The 18,356-nt window shown below is 36.2% G+C and overlaps 1 protein-coding gene across 1 annotated transcript; it reads right to left on the bottom strand.

The window, feature by feature from the left end:
- Window positions 1-11,328: 11,328 nt before the first annotated feature.
- On the bottom strand, window positions 11,329-15,126 carry LOC149078781 (protein BTG2-like). Its single transcript, XM_089240887.1, has one exon. The coding sequence runs from the start codon at window positions 14,383-14,385 to the stop codon at window positions 13,783-13,785; it is 603 nt and encodes a 200-aa protein (XP_089097013.1). The 5' UTR covers window positions 14,386-15,126; the 3' UTR covers window positions 11,329-13,782.
- Between the last annotated feature and the right edge of the window lie 3,230 nt (window positions 15,127-18,356).

Genomic DNA, 18,356 nt, shown 5'->3' with positions numbered 1-18,356 from the left:
CCCTCGATGGCTCAAAAACTGGCTCTTCTGGCCCCTTCAACTCCCCTATAAGGACGTGGCCCTCAGAGAAACCCTTTGTATGTATACACAAGGTGGCTTTTACTGAGTCATTTCACCAGGAACAGTCAGTATTGATTTTTAGCCCCACGGAATAAAAATGCGTGCTCACAATCATTTCTGACTAATGCTTTCCTCTTATTTTAGTTTTTCCTGAGCGCGCGCGCGTGTGTGTGTGCATGGAAGGCCACAGGAAACCTCTCCGGGCTAAATTTATCGATTTTTTTTTACCTCCCTAATACTTGAGGTATCGATGTAGATATTTTTTCGATCATTGAAGGCTTCTCGAATATTCTCTGTCTCGTATGTCTCTGTCAGCTCTGATTCACTCGAAAACGGCCGATCCTATATCATGATATCTCTCATTTGTAATCTAGTATATATGTGTCAACTTTTTTTTTTCTTTTTCTATCTAATCTTCTCTATGAGACTGAATTCGGCGAATGAAACCGATCTATAACTATCTGAAAAAAATATAGGTAAAAGAACTGATATGGACTGGTTTGGATCGGTTGTTGTTGTGCACTCTTAAGGCGTGTCCTAAACTAAGTTTCTCCTACTCGCCATCAAATTAATGAAGTGTCGAAATTTCTGAAAAAGACGTTTATTCAAAAGAAAATTAATGCTGTGTATTAAGGTGCCTATAAAATATTGCCCGCCGGTAGCATGTGGCCCTCGAAGATTTTAGCGGTGGCCCCGCCTGCGGAAATGTTTACGTAGTTACAGAATGCATAGAAATATTGAAGAAACATCTATGACAAAAATGTATCACAGAATGAGCAAAAAGAAATGATATTAAAATCACTTTTGGAAAATATTTTTAGAACTAATGAGAGAAATAAGTTAAAATTATTAAAAATAATAATTTGAGAATTATTGAAAGGAATGGTATTCATGAAAATTCATACTTAATGAAAATATTCCAGAATTATTGAAATATTTTAAGAACTAAGAGGTTTTTTTCGGAAAGTGCTCAACAATAATCGACCAAAATCAAAGGATTACTATCGGTTTAATATGGACTCTGTATTGGAGGCGAAGGGGGGGGGGCAGAGATTTTTTTATATTTCACGGATTAAAGCAAGGCTTAGCCAATCCAAGGCGCCAGCCGTGAGACTACTAGGAAGCCGCCTAAGACGGCGGTTTTTTGTGAAAGATTTATTATGATGGTGTTTTTTCTCTCGTGTAAATTTTTACACATCGAAATAATTTAGAAGGATAAATGCCAGTGGATAAATAAATAAGCGCAGGTAAATACAATACTTTTCAATGTTGAAATGCTATTCAACTCTTCGCTATTTAGTGCTTAGTTCATCTTAACACAACGCCTTTTCTTGCACTTCTTCTACCTATCTCTAGAGAAGCTGGTTTTTGAAAAAAAATTATGTTCCTTCTCTTCTTTGTTAATGATCTTTTTTTACTCTTTATATACATTTTTCCAATTCGCTTTCTTTTCTTTAGTCGAATCCCCCAGCACAAGTTCAAATTATTTGTTCATATTCCGACAAATGCTTTTTTCAGCTAGCACCATATATACTAGAAGTATCTCTAGTGTGGTGCTGTTTTGGCTTTGGAATGTTCTTATATATACTGCCCATTTCTGCATACCTATATCTATTCTCTATACCAAGGGTTTCGAACGTATAGTTTCTCACGGAACCCTTTATAGTTATAAAGCTGGTCTACAGAACTCAAAAAAATTTTTGAATATTTATCCAAAAAAAAAGTAAGTCCCTACTGCTGTTTAAACATCATAGCCCCAGGGCAAACTGCAGGAGGGCTTAGGCACCACCTCTTAATAAATTAGAGAAGCCCGTGAAGCTTCTGACCAGGGGGCCCACCAACGATCTGTCTAGGACGCCCTACTGCGAGATGTGAAGCCGTAGGTCTCTCCGTGCCGTGCCCCAACTCATGGTTAGAACGCACGAGGTTTAAGCCCTATCAACCTATTGAAAGAAATATTCACGAATCAAGATCTTTGATTATAACTATCACCACACGAAAAGCGCCCGTATAAGAACATGACACATGGCTTTAACTGAAATAATCATGGTGCTAATCATTGAATCACAGTGAATCATAGATGTGTTCATCTGAGTTATGGGTGAATATGTCCTGAGTATGAAATCAAGCATCTATAAGTGAGCACTCGGCCCCTCCTACAAGGATAGAGCTCGCAGGATTCTAGTACGGGGTAAGGGGGCGAAGGAGAAACCTCATTGTTTTCTTTTATACTATAAATTCACTATAGAAGAGGCCCCACCAAAGATCTTAGTCTTTAGGGAAGGGGTCTAGGTCCGGGATGGAGGGGGCATGATGAGCACAGAGATGCTCGTGGAGAAAGGGAAAATTTTACTCCTATTTAAAATATGCCCTCTTTTTTTCCCCAGGTATGGGACACATTGTCTTTTATTTCACATGCACAGACCAGTTTCTCTGCCCACAGAATTTCGATATCTGTGCGAAATGACGCCTTATACAATGAAGGTTTTTTTCTGCAGTGCAAAAAAATCTGTGTACTCAGAAGCATTCTAAGTCATTCTGAGACTCTAAACGTCCATATTTTGTAAACTTATTCACCATTAAAAAATGTTGCTTTCCTTGGTTACGTATGTCCAGAACCAATAAACGTTCAAAAATAAAATTTTATCGTCAAAAAGATGCCTTCTAAAAGTATTGAAAACAGTTATACAGTACAGTATTATATCACAAGTGACAAACACACCTATCAAATAAAACTGTTGCAATTCTTCGATTTAAATTGGCAATCGAATTTTGATTAATGTGCCCCATGAAAAAGCAATGTAATATAATAATTGATAATTTTATAAACAATAATATTAGTTAAATTAAGTTCACTCCCAAATTTTAACAGTTGTTATTTGTGTATGGTAAAATAGTATCAGTATGACTAGCAGAATGCAACCACCCATACCCTTTACATAATTACGATAATCCTAAATATGACATAGTGGCCTGTGGGCTCCGACCGAAACTGGCAAACAGTGCATACCCCTGAGTCATTTCTTAGCCATAGGAGTATAATTAAAATAATATTTATTGGGAGTTTTACCTATACTGTTTTACCATACACAAATAACAACTGTTGAGATTTCAAACTTGATATTTTAATTGATATTATTGCTTATAAAATATTAATTAATATTATGACATATTTTTATTTCATGCGACAAATCAAAATCCGGTCGCTAATTTTTACCGAAAAGTTATAATAGGGTCATTTGATAGGTGGCGGGAGGTGTTCTAGTTGATTGATATTTTTCTCACTTGTAAATATAGTACTGCACTGTATATAACTGTTTCGAATACTTTCTAGAAGAGTATAATATTTTTATACCTCCACATATATAGCCCTAATATAGCAACACCCAATTTTTTAAATCATCAGTTATACCCCGCCCCCAAAGGGGGTCGTGACTAACACTTTGGGAACCACTGTATCAAGGTAATAGAAAGTGAAGAAAAACTCTTCTTTGACAATTCCCTTGCCGCCTTTCAGGACGAAAAAATATTATTCGCCTCAGGCGGCAGAATTTCTAGGACCGGCTCTGAGCATGGAAACTAGTACAAAGTCGGTGTCGGCACCTAAAATTAAGCATTGATCTCTAAATTAAGGATCACACGAAATTTCCTTTTTTCATGACAATGACAATTTCCAACATGGGACAGTGTCAAGTTTTCCCAGAAAAGTTTGGAAACAAAGACCGTTTTCCCCGAGAAAAGAAAAAAATATTTGACTTCTATCTTATCTAATGAGTAGCTTCTCTATTCGTCTCGTTATAAACGTCGTATTTATTTTTAAACGTGTCTGTTGTGGTAGAAATCACGACATCTGGGGGGTAAGCTATTCCATTCATTCGCAACCCTATAAGAGAAAAATTCTCTGCGACACCACTTGGATTACAGGGGAGTTCCATAAGGGCAAAAGATTTTAAGTTAGTCAGCGAATATTTCTGTAGACCAGTGTTTTTCGAAAAGCATTTACCCGAGGACCTGCTCGGTATTTCTCATACCTCATAGACCCCCACATGTGGTATTCCCACCGACATAGGAGACTAAAATTTTCTACATGTCATTACGAAATCAGAGCCTAAGAATAACACAAAATTTTCCAGTTCCATAATGATGTGTCTTCCAACATGAAAATGAGCTATTTACTATGCTAGGCTCCTAAAAAATTCGTCTAGCGCCTAATTTTTTTTTCGATTTGTCAATCCTTTCTCCATAATATCAGCATTCATGGCCCTCCACGACTAGTAACGGTCGAGTCCAATAAGTACGAAAGGTCTGAATGAAACCATCATAATGCAGGGCTTGGCAAATCCGAGGTCACAATGGCGATTTCGGTATACGCATCTGAAATTTTCTATATGCGACCACTAAATCAACGAATGACACAAAATTTTCTGATTTCATAATTTTGTCCATCAGGAACATCATTGAGAGAAAGTTCATGAAATATTAAGTGAAAGTTCATCACATTAAGAAGTTCATGAAGAGTCGAAAAAACAGTATTTAGGATTGTTTTTCAATATCCTAACGGTTAATATTTTATCATGTATATATATTGTTTGTAATTGCATTTTTAATTGGGTGCTGTATTTTTGAAACATATGACATCCATATTTGTTATGGGCATCTTTTTATCAAGTCACCTCGTTGGGCATTTTGCCTTTTGTGACGTTGTTTTGTATTTGTTTTCCTTGAGAAAAAAAACCCATGGTGGTGGAAATTCGCTTTTTAGTAATTGGTTAGGGATGTCTAAGAAATTTTTCTGGCACCTAATTTTTTTCCCATTCGTCAAACTCTGATATACTGCATATATACGAGACTATATTGTGTTCTCAAATTGCAAAGAAGTAGTTTTAGGGGTTCCTTAGTCTTTACAGGGAAACTTGAAAAACCCTAGTTAAGTGGTAGCCAGTCTGTGTTCATGAATAAGCAATAATAGCTGTTCAATTTTTTGACTTCCAGAGCGCTTTTACGCGTTAATTTCTATGGCAGATCCCCGTAGGCCTCTTTCTTTTTATTTATCAAGTTTAATGATTTCTTTCATAGTCCTTAGGCCCTTCGGAAGTGCGCACGGAGCACAGGTTGAGAACCCCTGAGTTATGACTCATAATAGGATATGACATAATTTTTTATACGTCATATCAACAAGTTGGTGGAATCTTAAAGTATTGCTTCACACTAAGCAATGGACGTCAAAATAAAATATGTAGTCGGTGTATTTTAATCTCGTTAAATCAGGACTTGACAAATCCCAGGCGTCAGGTCACCATGATGATTAAAACAGTGTTACTATTATTTAATTGGGGTTTGTGTGGACAAATATAACATTTTAAGAGTTTATGTCCGCTCGTCAACTAACACGGAAAGCAATCATTAAGTTGGAAAAAAAAGTCATTCAGAATCATTCTTTCTAGAAAAAATATTTGGTTCGTAAGAAATATGGCTGGCACTTGAATTTTCTTTGAATTTGTCAATTCCTGCATTAAATAAATCTCTTAACAGAACGCTAAGGCTGCATCCTAAGGATTGGTTCCTAAGAAATTTGGTTGGCACCTTTTTTTTTTTAATTTTCTCAATTTCCAGCAGGTGCAAACTAAGATGTATAAGAAAAATTATTCCACTGGGAAAATCAACTTTACAAAATATCTGGGCTTGTCAATACTAAATTAAAGCCTTTTACCAGCACAACTAACATTTCATCAATTGATTTTCTTAATTTTTTTTCCCCTTCTGATCCTTTTGTTTACAGACAGCAACCAAAAAATTTATGAAAAATTTATAAAAAAATCTTGTTTGTTTTCTGTACTTGCTCATGTCCATAGAGACAACATTAAAATTGAAAACAAAAAAAATTAAATTATATTCTTCCTTTGTGAAGATGGGTGATTTAAAAAAAATTAAGTGCTGAAAAATGAATTAAGTTTTTGTTTTGCAAATCTCACACCTTCAAGAAGTTTTCACTTTCTTACAAGTTTTGAATCTCACACCTTCAGGGAAAAAAATCATGTGCTTTTATGCACGCAAAAAAATTTATTTTTTGTAATTAATAAAACCAATGTATTTGATTGGGAGTATTGGTTTTATTAAAAAAATGTTAAGAGGCCTTTAAAGAGGCGAGATATCTCGTCAATGCCGCTCAGAGACGTACTGTAATGAAATTAGAAAATTTTGTGTCATCTTTAGATTCCAATTCAGCAATCACATATAGAAAACTATAAGCGCTAATATCAATTTTCAAGTCCCCATGGTGACCTGGCGCATGGGATTTGTCAAGCTCTGATTTAGTTGGTCTAAGATTCGCAAATTATGGAACTCATGTGGACAACACGCAATATATAGAAAAAAACAGAAAACGTATTTTTAGTTGACAACTGCAATATTTTTACCTAAATATATTCTTATTTTAAGAAAATCCATTCTTCCGTAAGTGAAGATAAGCTTTTTAAGCAAACAGCTAGCACCAAACACCTCTATAATCCTTATTAGGTCTTTCTAAGAATTTTCTCGCCATAAAAGGCTTTTCCGTAAAGATTTTGACAATATTTCTCATTAGATTTAATCCCCTCCTTACGTTATTTTTAGATTTTCTCGCATAAAAGTGATGTCGAAAGATTTTGACAGAGAATCATGTTAACATCATGTGCTTTGATGTTCATGAAGAGCTGAAAGGTACTTAGTAGAAATTTTAGTGAAGGAAAAGAGAGTTTCTTAACGAACTCAATCTCTTGTCTCTGATAAAAATTATTCAATGTAACCATAAATTACGTTGATCCATGTCAAACTGGAGCTACGGCACGTAATTAATGTTGGAAAATAGATTGGTACAACATGAATTCCGAATAGTCTTCAGATAAAAATAATTTTCAAGCTCTGCAATGTAACTATTTTGTCTTATTTCTAACTGATTAGCAATGTCTGGAACGAGAATGTTTCGCAACATGTGTTGGTTGCTACGTGGCTTCGAGATACACTGACAGGGCGGAAATTCTGGGGTCTCTGGCCTTAATTTAGGCTAACATTTGAGAAGACCCTAAAAACAAAACGGTGACTCCTTCGAATCGCTGCTCGAAAAACATCCGTTTTGTGACGAAGGAGAGAAAAAAAGGAAACGATGAGGGATAATTAAGTGTATAAATGAATGAAGTGTGCGGATAGATATAGTTTCTCCCAGCTTCCTCTCTCCTTTATTTATTTAGATGAAATTTTGTTCAAAACGGTCATTTTTTTGGATACTTCAAAAAATAGAAATTGTGCATTTTCTTGTTTGAGGAGGTAGGAACACCAATTCGGGAAACTTCTAATGGGAAGCTCCGCATCATCCATCCATAAGAATGTTTTTTTTTAAATCAAATCAGGCAGAGTATCGTTTAACCTTTTGTGGACTACGAACCCTCTGTACTAATAAAAAAAAGACCAGGAGAGGGGGGCCTCCCGTCAGTAAAATGCAAGAAATGGACCTTTTCGCAGAATAATATTGCAGTGTATAATAATGCAAAAACAATACGTTAATGGTGATACCACCCAAGCTGACAGGACCCTCGAAACGTCTTCCAAGAAGTTCTACTTAAGAATAGGGCTTGAAAAATCATAAAAGAATCTAGGAGCTAGAAAATCTTTTTTTTCAGGAGCCATAAATTTTTCTTGAGGAAAAGCAAGTGTGAACAAAAATAAGGCTTCTTTCAACTGTTTCGGGGCATAGTGTTGGTAGATATGCTGATATGAATTTCAAAAATTTCGTGTTGTCCTAGCATCAATATATTAACCCCATATAGAAAATTTTAGGCGTTAATTAAGTCACCATGGCGACTTGCCTGAGATTTGCCAAGTTCTGGTTAAGAACCACTGACCTTAGATCATTTCAAAAATTTGCCATCTCCTATGAGATTCATATACTGTACTTACACTTTTAATATAGTCGATCATTAAATACGCGTTACGTTCGCAATTAAGCCCTACTTAGGGATCACAAATAGTCTCTAGAATATAAGTTGTGGGGGGGGGGGGGTCCTTCAATTTTTCTCGAGCATCGCCTATACCCATCATTACACAAAGAGCACCCCGTATGGCAACTTATGCATGAAATCTGCATAATTGTAATCCTTGAATGCCACTTTCACACGGTGTTCAAGTGAAGTATTGATTAAGTGTTCGCGAGCACGAAATCGCATACGAGCATTGAGTGCTCTTCAAAGCTCGCGAGTGACAGGTTAAAAATTGCTGCTCTAGAGACTACAGTATTTAAAATACAGTGGATCCCGCTTATAACGTATTTTCGAAAACCCGTCATGAAAAAACGTTTTAAGCGGAAAATCTTAATGAAGAGTTGAGACCACGAAAATATGTCGTACTAAGCAGGAAAACGTTATAAATGGGAACGTTATAAGCGGGATCGACTGTATTCGTCTTTATTTTCAAGTTTTCACTTTTTTTCCCATCCGTGATTCAATATTTTTTGAATAAAGAGGGGTAAACTAAAATATCGTGTGATAGAATCAATAAGCTTGAAAATCTTTCACTTGGTTTCAAGTTGTTCATGTATTGAACAGAAGATTCGTCTTCTTACACCTCTTCTTTTTGAAATGTAATTCTACATGCATAGTAGATACTTTATATGCGATTACACCACCGTGTGGCAAATCCTGGAAGCCAGGACGACTAAAAAAATGGAATCCGTCGATTCGATTTCGTACATGTGATGACTAAATTGGAACCTGAGGATAACACAAAATTTTCGGAATTCATTGTCAGAGTCTACCAACGGGAAATACTGTACGTCGTCCCGAAAATGTCGGAAACAAACATTTTGAACTATTTTTAACGAAGCAAAAATATGATTGGCTGTGTGTGTGTATATAAAAAAAAGGCTAGCATCTATTTTTTTCCCCCTCAATTTGCCATGTAGATTACATTCCCTTGCCCTGTATTACATTCGTTTATAATAGGGCTTGACAAATCCCAGGCACCAAGTCGCTATAGTGACAAGAAAACCTGTATAGGCACCTAGAATTTTCTACATGCGATTGCTAAATCAGAGTAAATAAGGCTGAAACAAATTTTTTTTAATTTCACAATAATGTAAAATGGGAAGGGGTTATTATGTCCTGGGGAAAAAAACAAGAAATATTTTAAGGACAAAAGGACAATTTTTCCTGCAAAAAAAAAACGATGCTTGGCTCCTAAAAATTTGGCTGGCACCTAATTTATTATTTTTTTTTAATTTGTCTAACTCTCTGATTTATATTCACTGTTACAAAACTAACACGAAATGTGGAATTTCTTTAGTCGAAATGCTCCCTCGAATAAGTTTTTGCTTTGACCATAGGAGCACATATTTTTCAGTACTTCATCATGCAATCAATCATTTATGTTGAACATCCAACAAAAACGTGCCCTAAGAATGTTTTACACGTTTTCTATGGGAGTTCACCCTCTCAATGCACACCTGGACCTCATATATAGATAATTTATCTCTTATATCGATTAATCAGTGATAATTATATTTGCATAATCCTTAGGATGCGAATAGGTTCCAGAAGCTATTTAAAACGTTAGGAGTTTCAACAGTAAACTGTGTCACGCTTCAAATATTTTTAATGAATTAAAAGAAAAAATTCTTATATATACGAGGGAATTAATTAAGCCCTTAAAATTTCTAGGGCTATTACATAATATTGATTTTACTTTGCAACATGGCATTTTTACAAATTTTCGAAGTGTAGCATGAGTCGTGTCGAAACATATCTGCAAAACTGCAAGAATGACACAATCACAGGTTCTAAGATTTCTAAGTGTGGACTTAAGTAAGTCCTGGACAAAATGAATTTCACCTAACAACAGATCACACCGGTCATTATAAAATTGATAGACACTCAAAATTTTCTGTCGCTGACTGCTAAATGGGTCTTTAGTCGGAAAAAACATTACAAAATCCTGCTTGGAACTTTGTCAAGCCCTGATTTAGCCCATCAAACAGATATTGAAACTGAAAATTCCTAAGAGAAAAAAAGAATTTTGAAAGTATTTTAGTTTTCATCAACGCTGAAGCTAGTAGCCGAAATTGTTTCAATCAATTTACACACATAATTGCACTATATAAACTTCCTTTTACTTCCCCTTGAAATTTCTCTCACGTTAAATGAGATTTGTATATAACTTTCATAATTTTAAAAAAAATCTTTCATATTTCTTTTAAATACAACTGTCAACATTAATGCAGGGTTCCTAAAAAAAGTCTACTTGACCAAAACCATAACTAAAACTCCGGAAAAAGAGAAATACGATTCAAAATCTTAACCATCCAAATGTTTCAATTTTTTACCTTCACAGAATTTTCCGACTTTTGAAAAAACATTTTATATTTTTCTTCACCACATTTTCCCCTTAATTTCTACCTACTCTAATACACTTATCCGTATTTTTTAATAAATCCCATAAAGTTTGGAACAAACTCTGTTGAAGAAAAGATAATTTCTATGGTAGTTATGCGCAATAATGAAATTGAAGCCACTTGAAAAATAATATTGCACGCTTTCCTACATATTTCAGACGGGTATAGAATAGAAAAAATTTACTTTTCCTAAGATTTACAAGACCTAATTTTCCTTCAATACAAAATTTTGTTTTAAAAATTTGTTTTTAAATTGATAGTTTATCCTTTTTTTACCATGTTTTTAAATTTACCATTAGGTTTTATGAACTAGAACACAATTTCAATTGAAAAATAATAGATAGGTTCAACGCAAAAATTGTTAATTTACTCCAGGCTTTTTTTTCAAATTCTTATTCCTTTTATACTTTTCCAGATATTGTCTTTTTTTTAAATAAAAAAGAAACCTCCTGAAATTCCAAGTATGAGCACAGCATCTCATCAGTGCTATCAAGATACTGTAAATATCCACACCTAGGATATAAAAAGAAAATCGATAATAGTCTTCACACTAGATTTACAGAATAAGAGAAAACCACTCACCTTGACGTGATAATTCCATTTGTCGTACAACACATAATAATATCCTATTATAATTGTATACTCCATTTATCCAAGGAACTGATGACTGAATATATCCTCATGGGTTCTTGAAGCACATTTTCCCAAACACACAATTTTTTTTTTTAAATCTCTCACACAATTCAGTTAAAAACCTCGATCGATGGTGCGACTTTTTTTTTAAAAATAATAAATTGGAATGATTTAACCCACTTTTAAAGGAACTCATAAACGACGCGTTCGCAAAAAAGTAATGCAGCAATGAATGTTTTATTAAGTCACTGTACAAAACTTCTATATAACATCACTGTACAGACATAAAATAGCTTTATACAAATATTTGTACAGGATGACTTGTACAGATGACAGCCAGCTCTACGAGAAAAAAAAACCCAGGGAGAAAAAAAAAGAAGAGAAAATAATAATAAAAACAAATCTCAACAGTAGTAGGCAATATGGCAGCTCACAATTTCAATTTTAAAAGAGAAATAATTTCATTTTCGTTATCATTCAGAGACAAAGTCAATCATTAAGAGAAAATGATGTAAAAACACATATTGACGACAGTGATAGACCATTAAGAATATCAATATGTTTTTCACAAAAACCGGATTTTGAGATATAAACTCAAACATAACAAAAAAAAAACAACAAAAACAAAATTCGACCGGATTTTTCGACAAACTGGCAAATAATGATATAATGTGTGATAATAATAATTATTATTACTTTGCGAGATAATTGCACAGCAATGTCTCATTAGGCCTCAAAATAATAATAATAATATATATATAAAAATCACGATGAAACATCGCACGTCTTTTCTTGTTTGTTATTAAGGAAAAAACATTCTTACACATTTTAACAATTTTATAAAACACACTATGAAAAAAAGAAGATAAAGTGCTTTTAAAAGACAGGAATGTCTCAAATGTGGCACGACTACAAAAATTATATTCTTTTAAAAATTAATCGATAGTTATACATCTTTTTCATTCGCTTGGACATGTTTCTTTTCCTGATGAAAAAGGAGAGGAGTTAAAACTGGCGAAAAATATTTCTTTTTTTTGTGCACAATCCTTTAACACACTCCCCTTGGCACAATAATAATATATTAATAGATAGAGAGAGCTAGGCCATTGTTGTTTTTTCTTCTTTGTTACATATAGGTGGGCAGAATATATTTTCTCGAGAAATCACAGATTGATTATGCTTCAGCCACACACCAGCCATCGACCTTTAAAAAATTTTAAATTGTTTTTTTTTTCTTAAATAGAAGAGAACAACGGGGAAACAAGAATAAAAAGGTTTTGGCAAGTTTGAACTCCGAAGGTGTGAAAATTGATTTTTTTTATATAAAAAACACATTAATACCTTGGTTTATAAAAGAGCAGCGACTGATCATAAATGGACAATATAGAATTGCGAATTCAAACCCCCCCCCCTCTTGGCAATCAAATTACAAACTTGTTCATCAATATCGCCATTAGCAATTTAAGAGCTATCACAGATACACCACCAATGACTTCATTTTTTTTTTAAAAATCAAAAATATTTGAATCCGCATTTCCATAGAAAATAATAGAGTAAGAAATATCTTTTTTGACTAAAAACCATAACAAAAGAGAGAAAAAAAAAATTAACATGCTTACTGGACGAGTCCATAGATATATATATAAAACATGAATTCGGTCGAAATGAAAACATGAACGACGATTCACATAACATATAATAACTGACTATTAGACATGAAAATTAATTACCACCTGCTAATTAAACTAGCACAGCTAGTGTAATTAACAAGTATCAATAATTCCATATCGATCATCAAACTGAGATAGTCACTGCTCTATTAGAAAAAACCAAGATATTATCCAAAAAATTTCAATTTTTTTTCTTAGAAAAATGCATTAAAACACGAGGTAGATTTTTTTTTCTTTTTTTTTCAAATATAATTTCACGTATTTGCATAAATTCCAACCTTGCCAATCGTTTCTTCTTCCCATTTGTTCTCTTCTAAAATTTAAAGAAAAAAAAATGAGATCCATCGGAAGATGTCAAGAGTGGGCCGCCATTTATTCCACTACTGGAGCGTCGAACTCATTAGTAATAATATAATTGAGGGGGAAAAACTAATTACACCCTTGAACGAAATTGATCTGCAATTGACTTATACAGTTGAATTTAATTGAGGATATTCACTGAGATGGTCCCTGCAGTATGTAAATTAAATTAAGAGATTTTTTTTTAAGGTTGAAAATTGAATTGTAAAAGAGGAGAAATAATTTGTTTTTTTTTTACTTACAAATAACACTGACTGTTCGATACTCCATTTTGAGACTTTCTTTAAATTTTTTTTTCTTTTTTCACCCTAATTTTTTTTTTCTTTTAAATACTCCAAAGATCACATTGAAAAATCGCACCGTTTTTTTTTCCTTTTTCCTTCATATAATATATTTTTTTCCTTAAAAAAAACCGGATACGAAGTTTTGGCTGGAACGAGATCGTCCCCATCGAGGAAAAAAAAAAATTTTTTTCATGAAAAAAAAAAAGAAAAGAAAAAAAAAATTTTAAGTTTTTTTTTCTTTCTTCCCTCAAAATCGTTCACACACACCACATTTTTCATCATTTTTTCGCAGCGGAAAAAAAAAAAAAATAGAACAAATAACCATTTTTTTTTCTCTTTTTTTTATCCCTTCCCCCGTCTAACTGGACACGTAGGCGGCGAACGGCTCCATGTTGTGGTTGCGCGGACTCGAGTTGAAAGTGTCCCAACGCTGGACATTCCTCACGGACTCCTTGCAGCCGGGATACCTGTTGTCCGAAACGGCCTGGTGGTGGTGGTGGTTATTATGATGATGGTTGCTACTAGTGGTGTTGTTATTCTGGTGCAGTTGGTGGTGGTTGTAATCATTGTAAAGCTTCGACGAGTCCTGCTGCTGCTGTTGGACGACCTTGCTCCCGTCGTACAGGACGCAAATGCTGCCGTTCTCGCCGATCCTGTAGGAGACTTCCAACGGGTCGATCCACATCGTCAACTCGTCCGGTAACAATCTCCTGAGCTCGGCCTCGTCGAAGCCGCACACGTCACCAGCCTTAGCGATGATCGGGTCCATTTTGTGGTTGATCCGCAGACACCTGTAGCCGGAACCCTTGCATGGTTTGTCCGGGAACCAGTGGTGCTGGTAGTGGTGTCGCAGTAGGTCACCGAGCGTGCGACGGAACACTTCGATTCTGGAATATTTGATTTGGCGATTTTCCAACCTTATTAGACTGGCAATGAACGTGGATGCACTTTCTATCTCCATAATTGTTTTGATGACGATCAACTTGTTACCTCCAGAATGGCGGTGGCGTTCAGGCGAGATAACCCGTAGAGAAGGAATATTTGTTGTGCTTTTCTTACGGGATAAGCGGACTAGCTCGTTCAATATGGCGTCGGGCGTTCACAGCAACCTTTTCTTTTTTTTTTTTGCGTTCGCTTCTTTTCCTCCTATTCTGGCACGATTTGGTTGATGACTAACAACGCACTGAGAGAGTCACAGTTTTTGTTACTTTTTTTTTTTTTTTGAAGACTTTTTTTGAGTTTGATGAATCTTTGGCGTTATTTTCACTTGGTTACTATTATTTTTATTTTAGGAAGTAATTATCACAGACCTGGTCCACACACACTCCGGATGTTAAACCTTCCGCCGAGAGGTATTTACAGCAATACCTACTCCGCTGACTAAGAGCACTCCTCTCACTAAGCACAGACAGTTCGTTCTGAATCCAGTTTATACGGAGTTTTTTCTCTTACTCCTCTCCGCGCGTCGACGTCAGCAGAAATCGGGTGACGTCATCGCGGGTGGCCAATCGGGCGAGAGGGACACGCCCCAGGCGTTGGCGTCGGTCGTCGTGATTGGACGAGGGAAGGCGAGCGTGGACCTGTTTCCTCTCTCTCTTCTCTTTTTTTCTCTCTCTCTCTCTCTCTCTCTGCACTACCTCCCTCTCCCCCCCTCCGTAATTGTTCTGCGTACTGATTTTGAACGATCAGCTGAGGGCACACGCGTTCGTTCGTATAGCGAGCATGCAATATATATTGGAAGGAGAGGGAGGAGGGGCAGCGTGGTAAGCGGGAGGGGGAGACGGGGGTTTGTTTGCAAAACACCTGCGGATGCAAAATATAAGCTGCCCTTTTTTTTTCTTGTTATTTATGTTTTGCTTGCGCGGTTGCTAACGCTTACTTTTATATGTTGTTATTATTCATAAAATCTTTCACACTAATTTCATTTCGAGAGATTAATCGACAAAAGACGCGCTTATTCTTCCCAGTCTTTTTTTTTTTTAATATTTTCAATAAGTATTCGTTGATCCCCCCCGGGTCCCCATAATTAACATTATCCATCTTATTTCGCATTTGTTTATTTCTGGATTAGGTTCCGTCTATACGTAAAGCTTTTCCGAAGCGTGTATTTAATTACTAGATGTCGATCCTAACCGGATTCTCGCACCCACTGTCGAAAGCGGTGGAGTAGACGTACGCGTGGCTATCTGTGGCTTGTATGAGGAAGACTGACAGGGTTCAAGGCTAGTCGGGGAGGGAGGAGGGGGGGGGGGCTCGTTGATGAACCTTATATTCAATTTTTAATACAGTCGAATCCCGTTATAACGAACGCCAAAGACCGGAGGAATCACTTCGTTAAAACGAAATTTCATTATAAAGGAATTCCAGGTTACCTAGCATTGTTCCCATGTAAACTTATTTGGGGGGGGGGGGTTAGAAAAGTGCTCGTTAAAACGAGATTTTCGCTATAACGGTATTCGACTGCATACGATCCCTATATATCTGTATATCTATTCCCATCCCCGAAAGCGTTCGGAGTCGTATATTTTTTTAGGTGTCGATCCTAACTGGATTTCCCATCACTGCCGAAAGCAGTGGAGTAGACGTACACGGGGCTATCTATGGCTTTTATGAGAAAGGCTGATAGCCCCCTCCTAGTAAATGGAAGCTTATTTTCAATTTTTAATATTTCAGATCATCCTGAAGCTCAATGGCTTTCAAACTTTTTTCCCACTCGTGGTACCCCCGAAAGCTTTCCGAGATATGTATTTTATTATTAGATTCCCAACCGAACTGGATTCACACCTACTGTCGGAAGCAGTAGAGTGGATATACGCGGGGCTATCTACAGCTTATATGAGAAGGGCTGGCACGGTTCAAAATTAGTCATCCCTCCCATCGCCCCAGTACCGTCTTAACGAATGGGACCACCCAGGCACGGCCCGGGGGCCTCAAGGGAAGAGGGCCTCATAAAAATGAGATTTGGTTGCAATTTTCTAGAATTTAATGGTAGGGCCTTAGAAAAACCACTTGGCCCGGAGGCCCATGATGCTCTTAAGATGGCCCCTTTTTTGGCTAAATACAGTAAAACTTCTCTTTTTCGGTCAAAGGTGGGACAAAAAAATTCGTCCGTAGAAGAGGGGGGTAACCTCATCTGAAGGGTGTCCGTTAAGAGGACCTGTTATGAAATCAGGGCCTCAAATTTGTTAAACTGTCCTGGATTTATGTACTTTTGGGGCGTCTTTCTTTTTTAGAAATGAATCAGACGGAGCTTGAGAGACTACAACGCCATCATTCAATTCAAAGGAAAAAAATATTTTTTATGCTCTTGTTTATAGAAACTGATGATAAATTTCAAATGAAAATAATGCTGATAATAAAAAAAGAAGTAAATCACACTGTAAAACCATCGTAAATTAAATTTTAAATTATGAAATAAAAACTGAAGTGGTGAAGTTATTATCTTACTAAAAGAAAACGTGCAAAAAAGTCTCTTCCCCGCCTGATGTCTCTCTTTTCTGAACCTCCAGCCCACCCCCATCCTCCCCACCCACAAGAACCTCACTCCAGAATTTGATTGCCCTGGATATACACTGGAAACATAGGCGCCGGAACTTAGGGGCTGAGGCAATTTGAGCTTCCCCCCCCCCCCAATAAATTTTGTAAGGGGGCTGAGCCCCCCGCCCCGATTGTTTCTGAAAAAAAAGGCAGTGCACCCTCCCTCTCCTGCGTACGCACTTGAGTCCCGTATAAACGGGACGACTAGCAACTTTCATCGCCTCCAATGGTTTTTCTTCATGTCGGCGTCTCTGACTGCAAATGTATTTATTACCGCTGCATGTGTCCTCTAACTTAATTGAGACACGAATTCCACTTGAGAAGAGTCAATAATTTAAATCTCTGTTATAAGAATCTGTGAAGTTTTTTTCCCCATTCCCAGCAATTAAGATTCAGATTAGAATCATAAATATTTTACGGCACTCATGACACATCGTAATGATGCCAAAGGATTTTGTCCGTTTCAGCGGGCTATCCGTTATCCGATGAAGCGGGGCCGACTGTATTTTACGGGGGGTGGGGGACAGCTAATTTTTGCGGACATTGAAAATTTGTGATTCCTGGGCATATACCTCGTTTGCCCTTGCGAGAAACTGGCACAGGATTGGCAATTGACCAGCAGAAATCGAGTTCGGACGGATATCTTAAACCAGCGTTGTCAACTTAGTTATTTTCCAGCTAGATCTTATCTTTTTTTCGGCTATTTACTTGGGGAAAAAAACCCCATAGAATAAGAATATTATTCTTATGTCTATGAAAAATACACATCTAATTGCTAGTTGTTTTTCTAGTCTTTTTTCAAAATTTCCTGTCTACTAGTAATTTATTTGATTTAAATTTGGTTTTATTGGCACAAGGACCAATTAGGTCAAACTTCTCCAAAACAAATGGCCAATTAAAAATAAGGAAAAACTTGTTCTTCTTGCCATGTCAAGAAAATAAAAGTACGCATGAAAAAAAACAATGTAGCGCGAGTAGTAATCTATTTTTAAATTACGTGAAAATACGGGAATATCCCGGAAATACGAGATGCATGGTCATTCAGATAATGACTAGAATCAATTCTGGTTATTTAAGCCCGGTTTCTAGTCGTTTTTAATGAAGTATCTACTTGGAAAAAATTTCTGACTACTTGCAACACTGTCCTAAACACAATCAAGCAAAAGCGAAGAGTGTTCGGACTCGCACCGACATATCGCCTCTCGTCGGTGCAGCAACAACGTTTTAATATCCGAAATAAGGAGGAGTCAAAAAAGAACTAAAGATTCAAGAGTAGGGATATAGTGAAGTTTTTTCTTGTACTGAATATTTCCATATAAGAAAAGACGGGAAAGGTCTATGCCCCAGGAGACTCTGGTATAAATCAACACCGCAGGGGAGAAAGAAGCACGATTT

Source organism: Pholcus phalangioides, unplaced genomic scaffold (assembly GCF_987345545.1).
Source record: "Pholcus phalangioides strain wild (caught in Gottingen) unplaced genomic scaffold, Ppha-v1.0 ptg000013l_1, whole genome shotgun sequence".
In the NCBI taxonomy this organism is placed as follows: domain Eukaryota; kingdom Metazoa; phylum Arthropoda; class Arachnida; order Araneae; family Pholcidae; genus Pholcus; species Pholcus phalangioides.
This window is presented reverse-complemented; position numbering and strand designations above follow the sequence as displayed.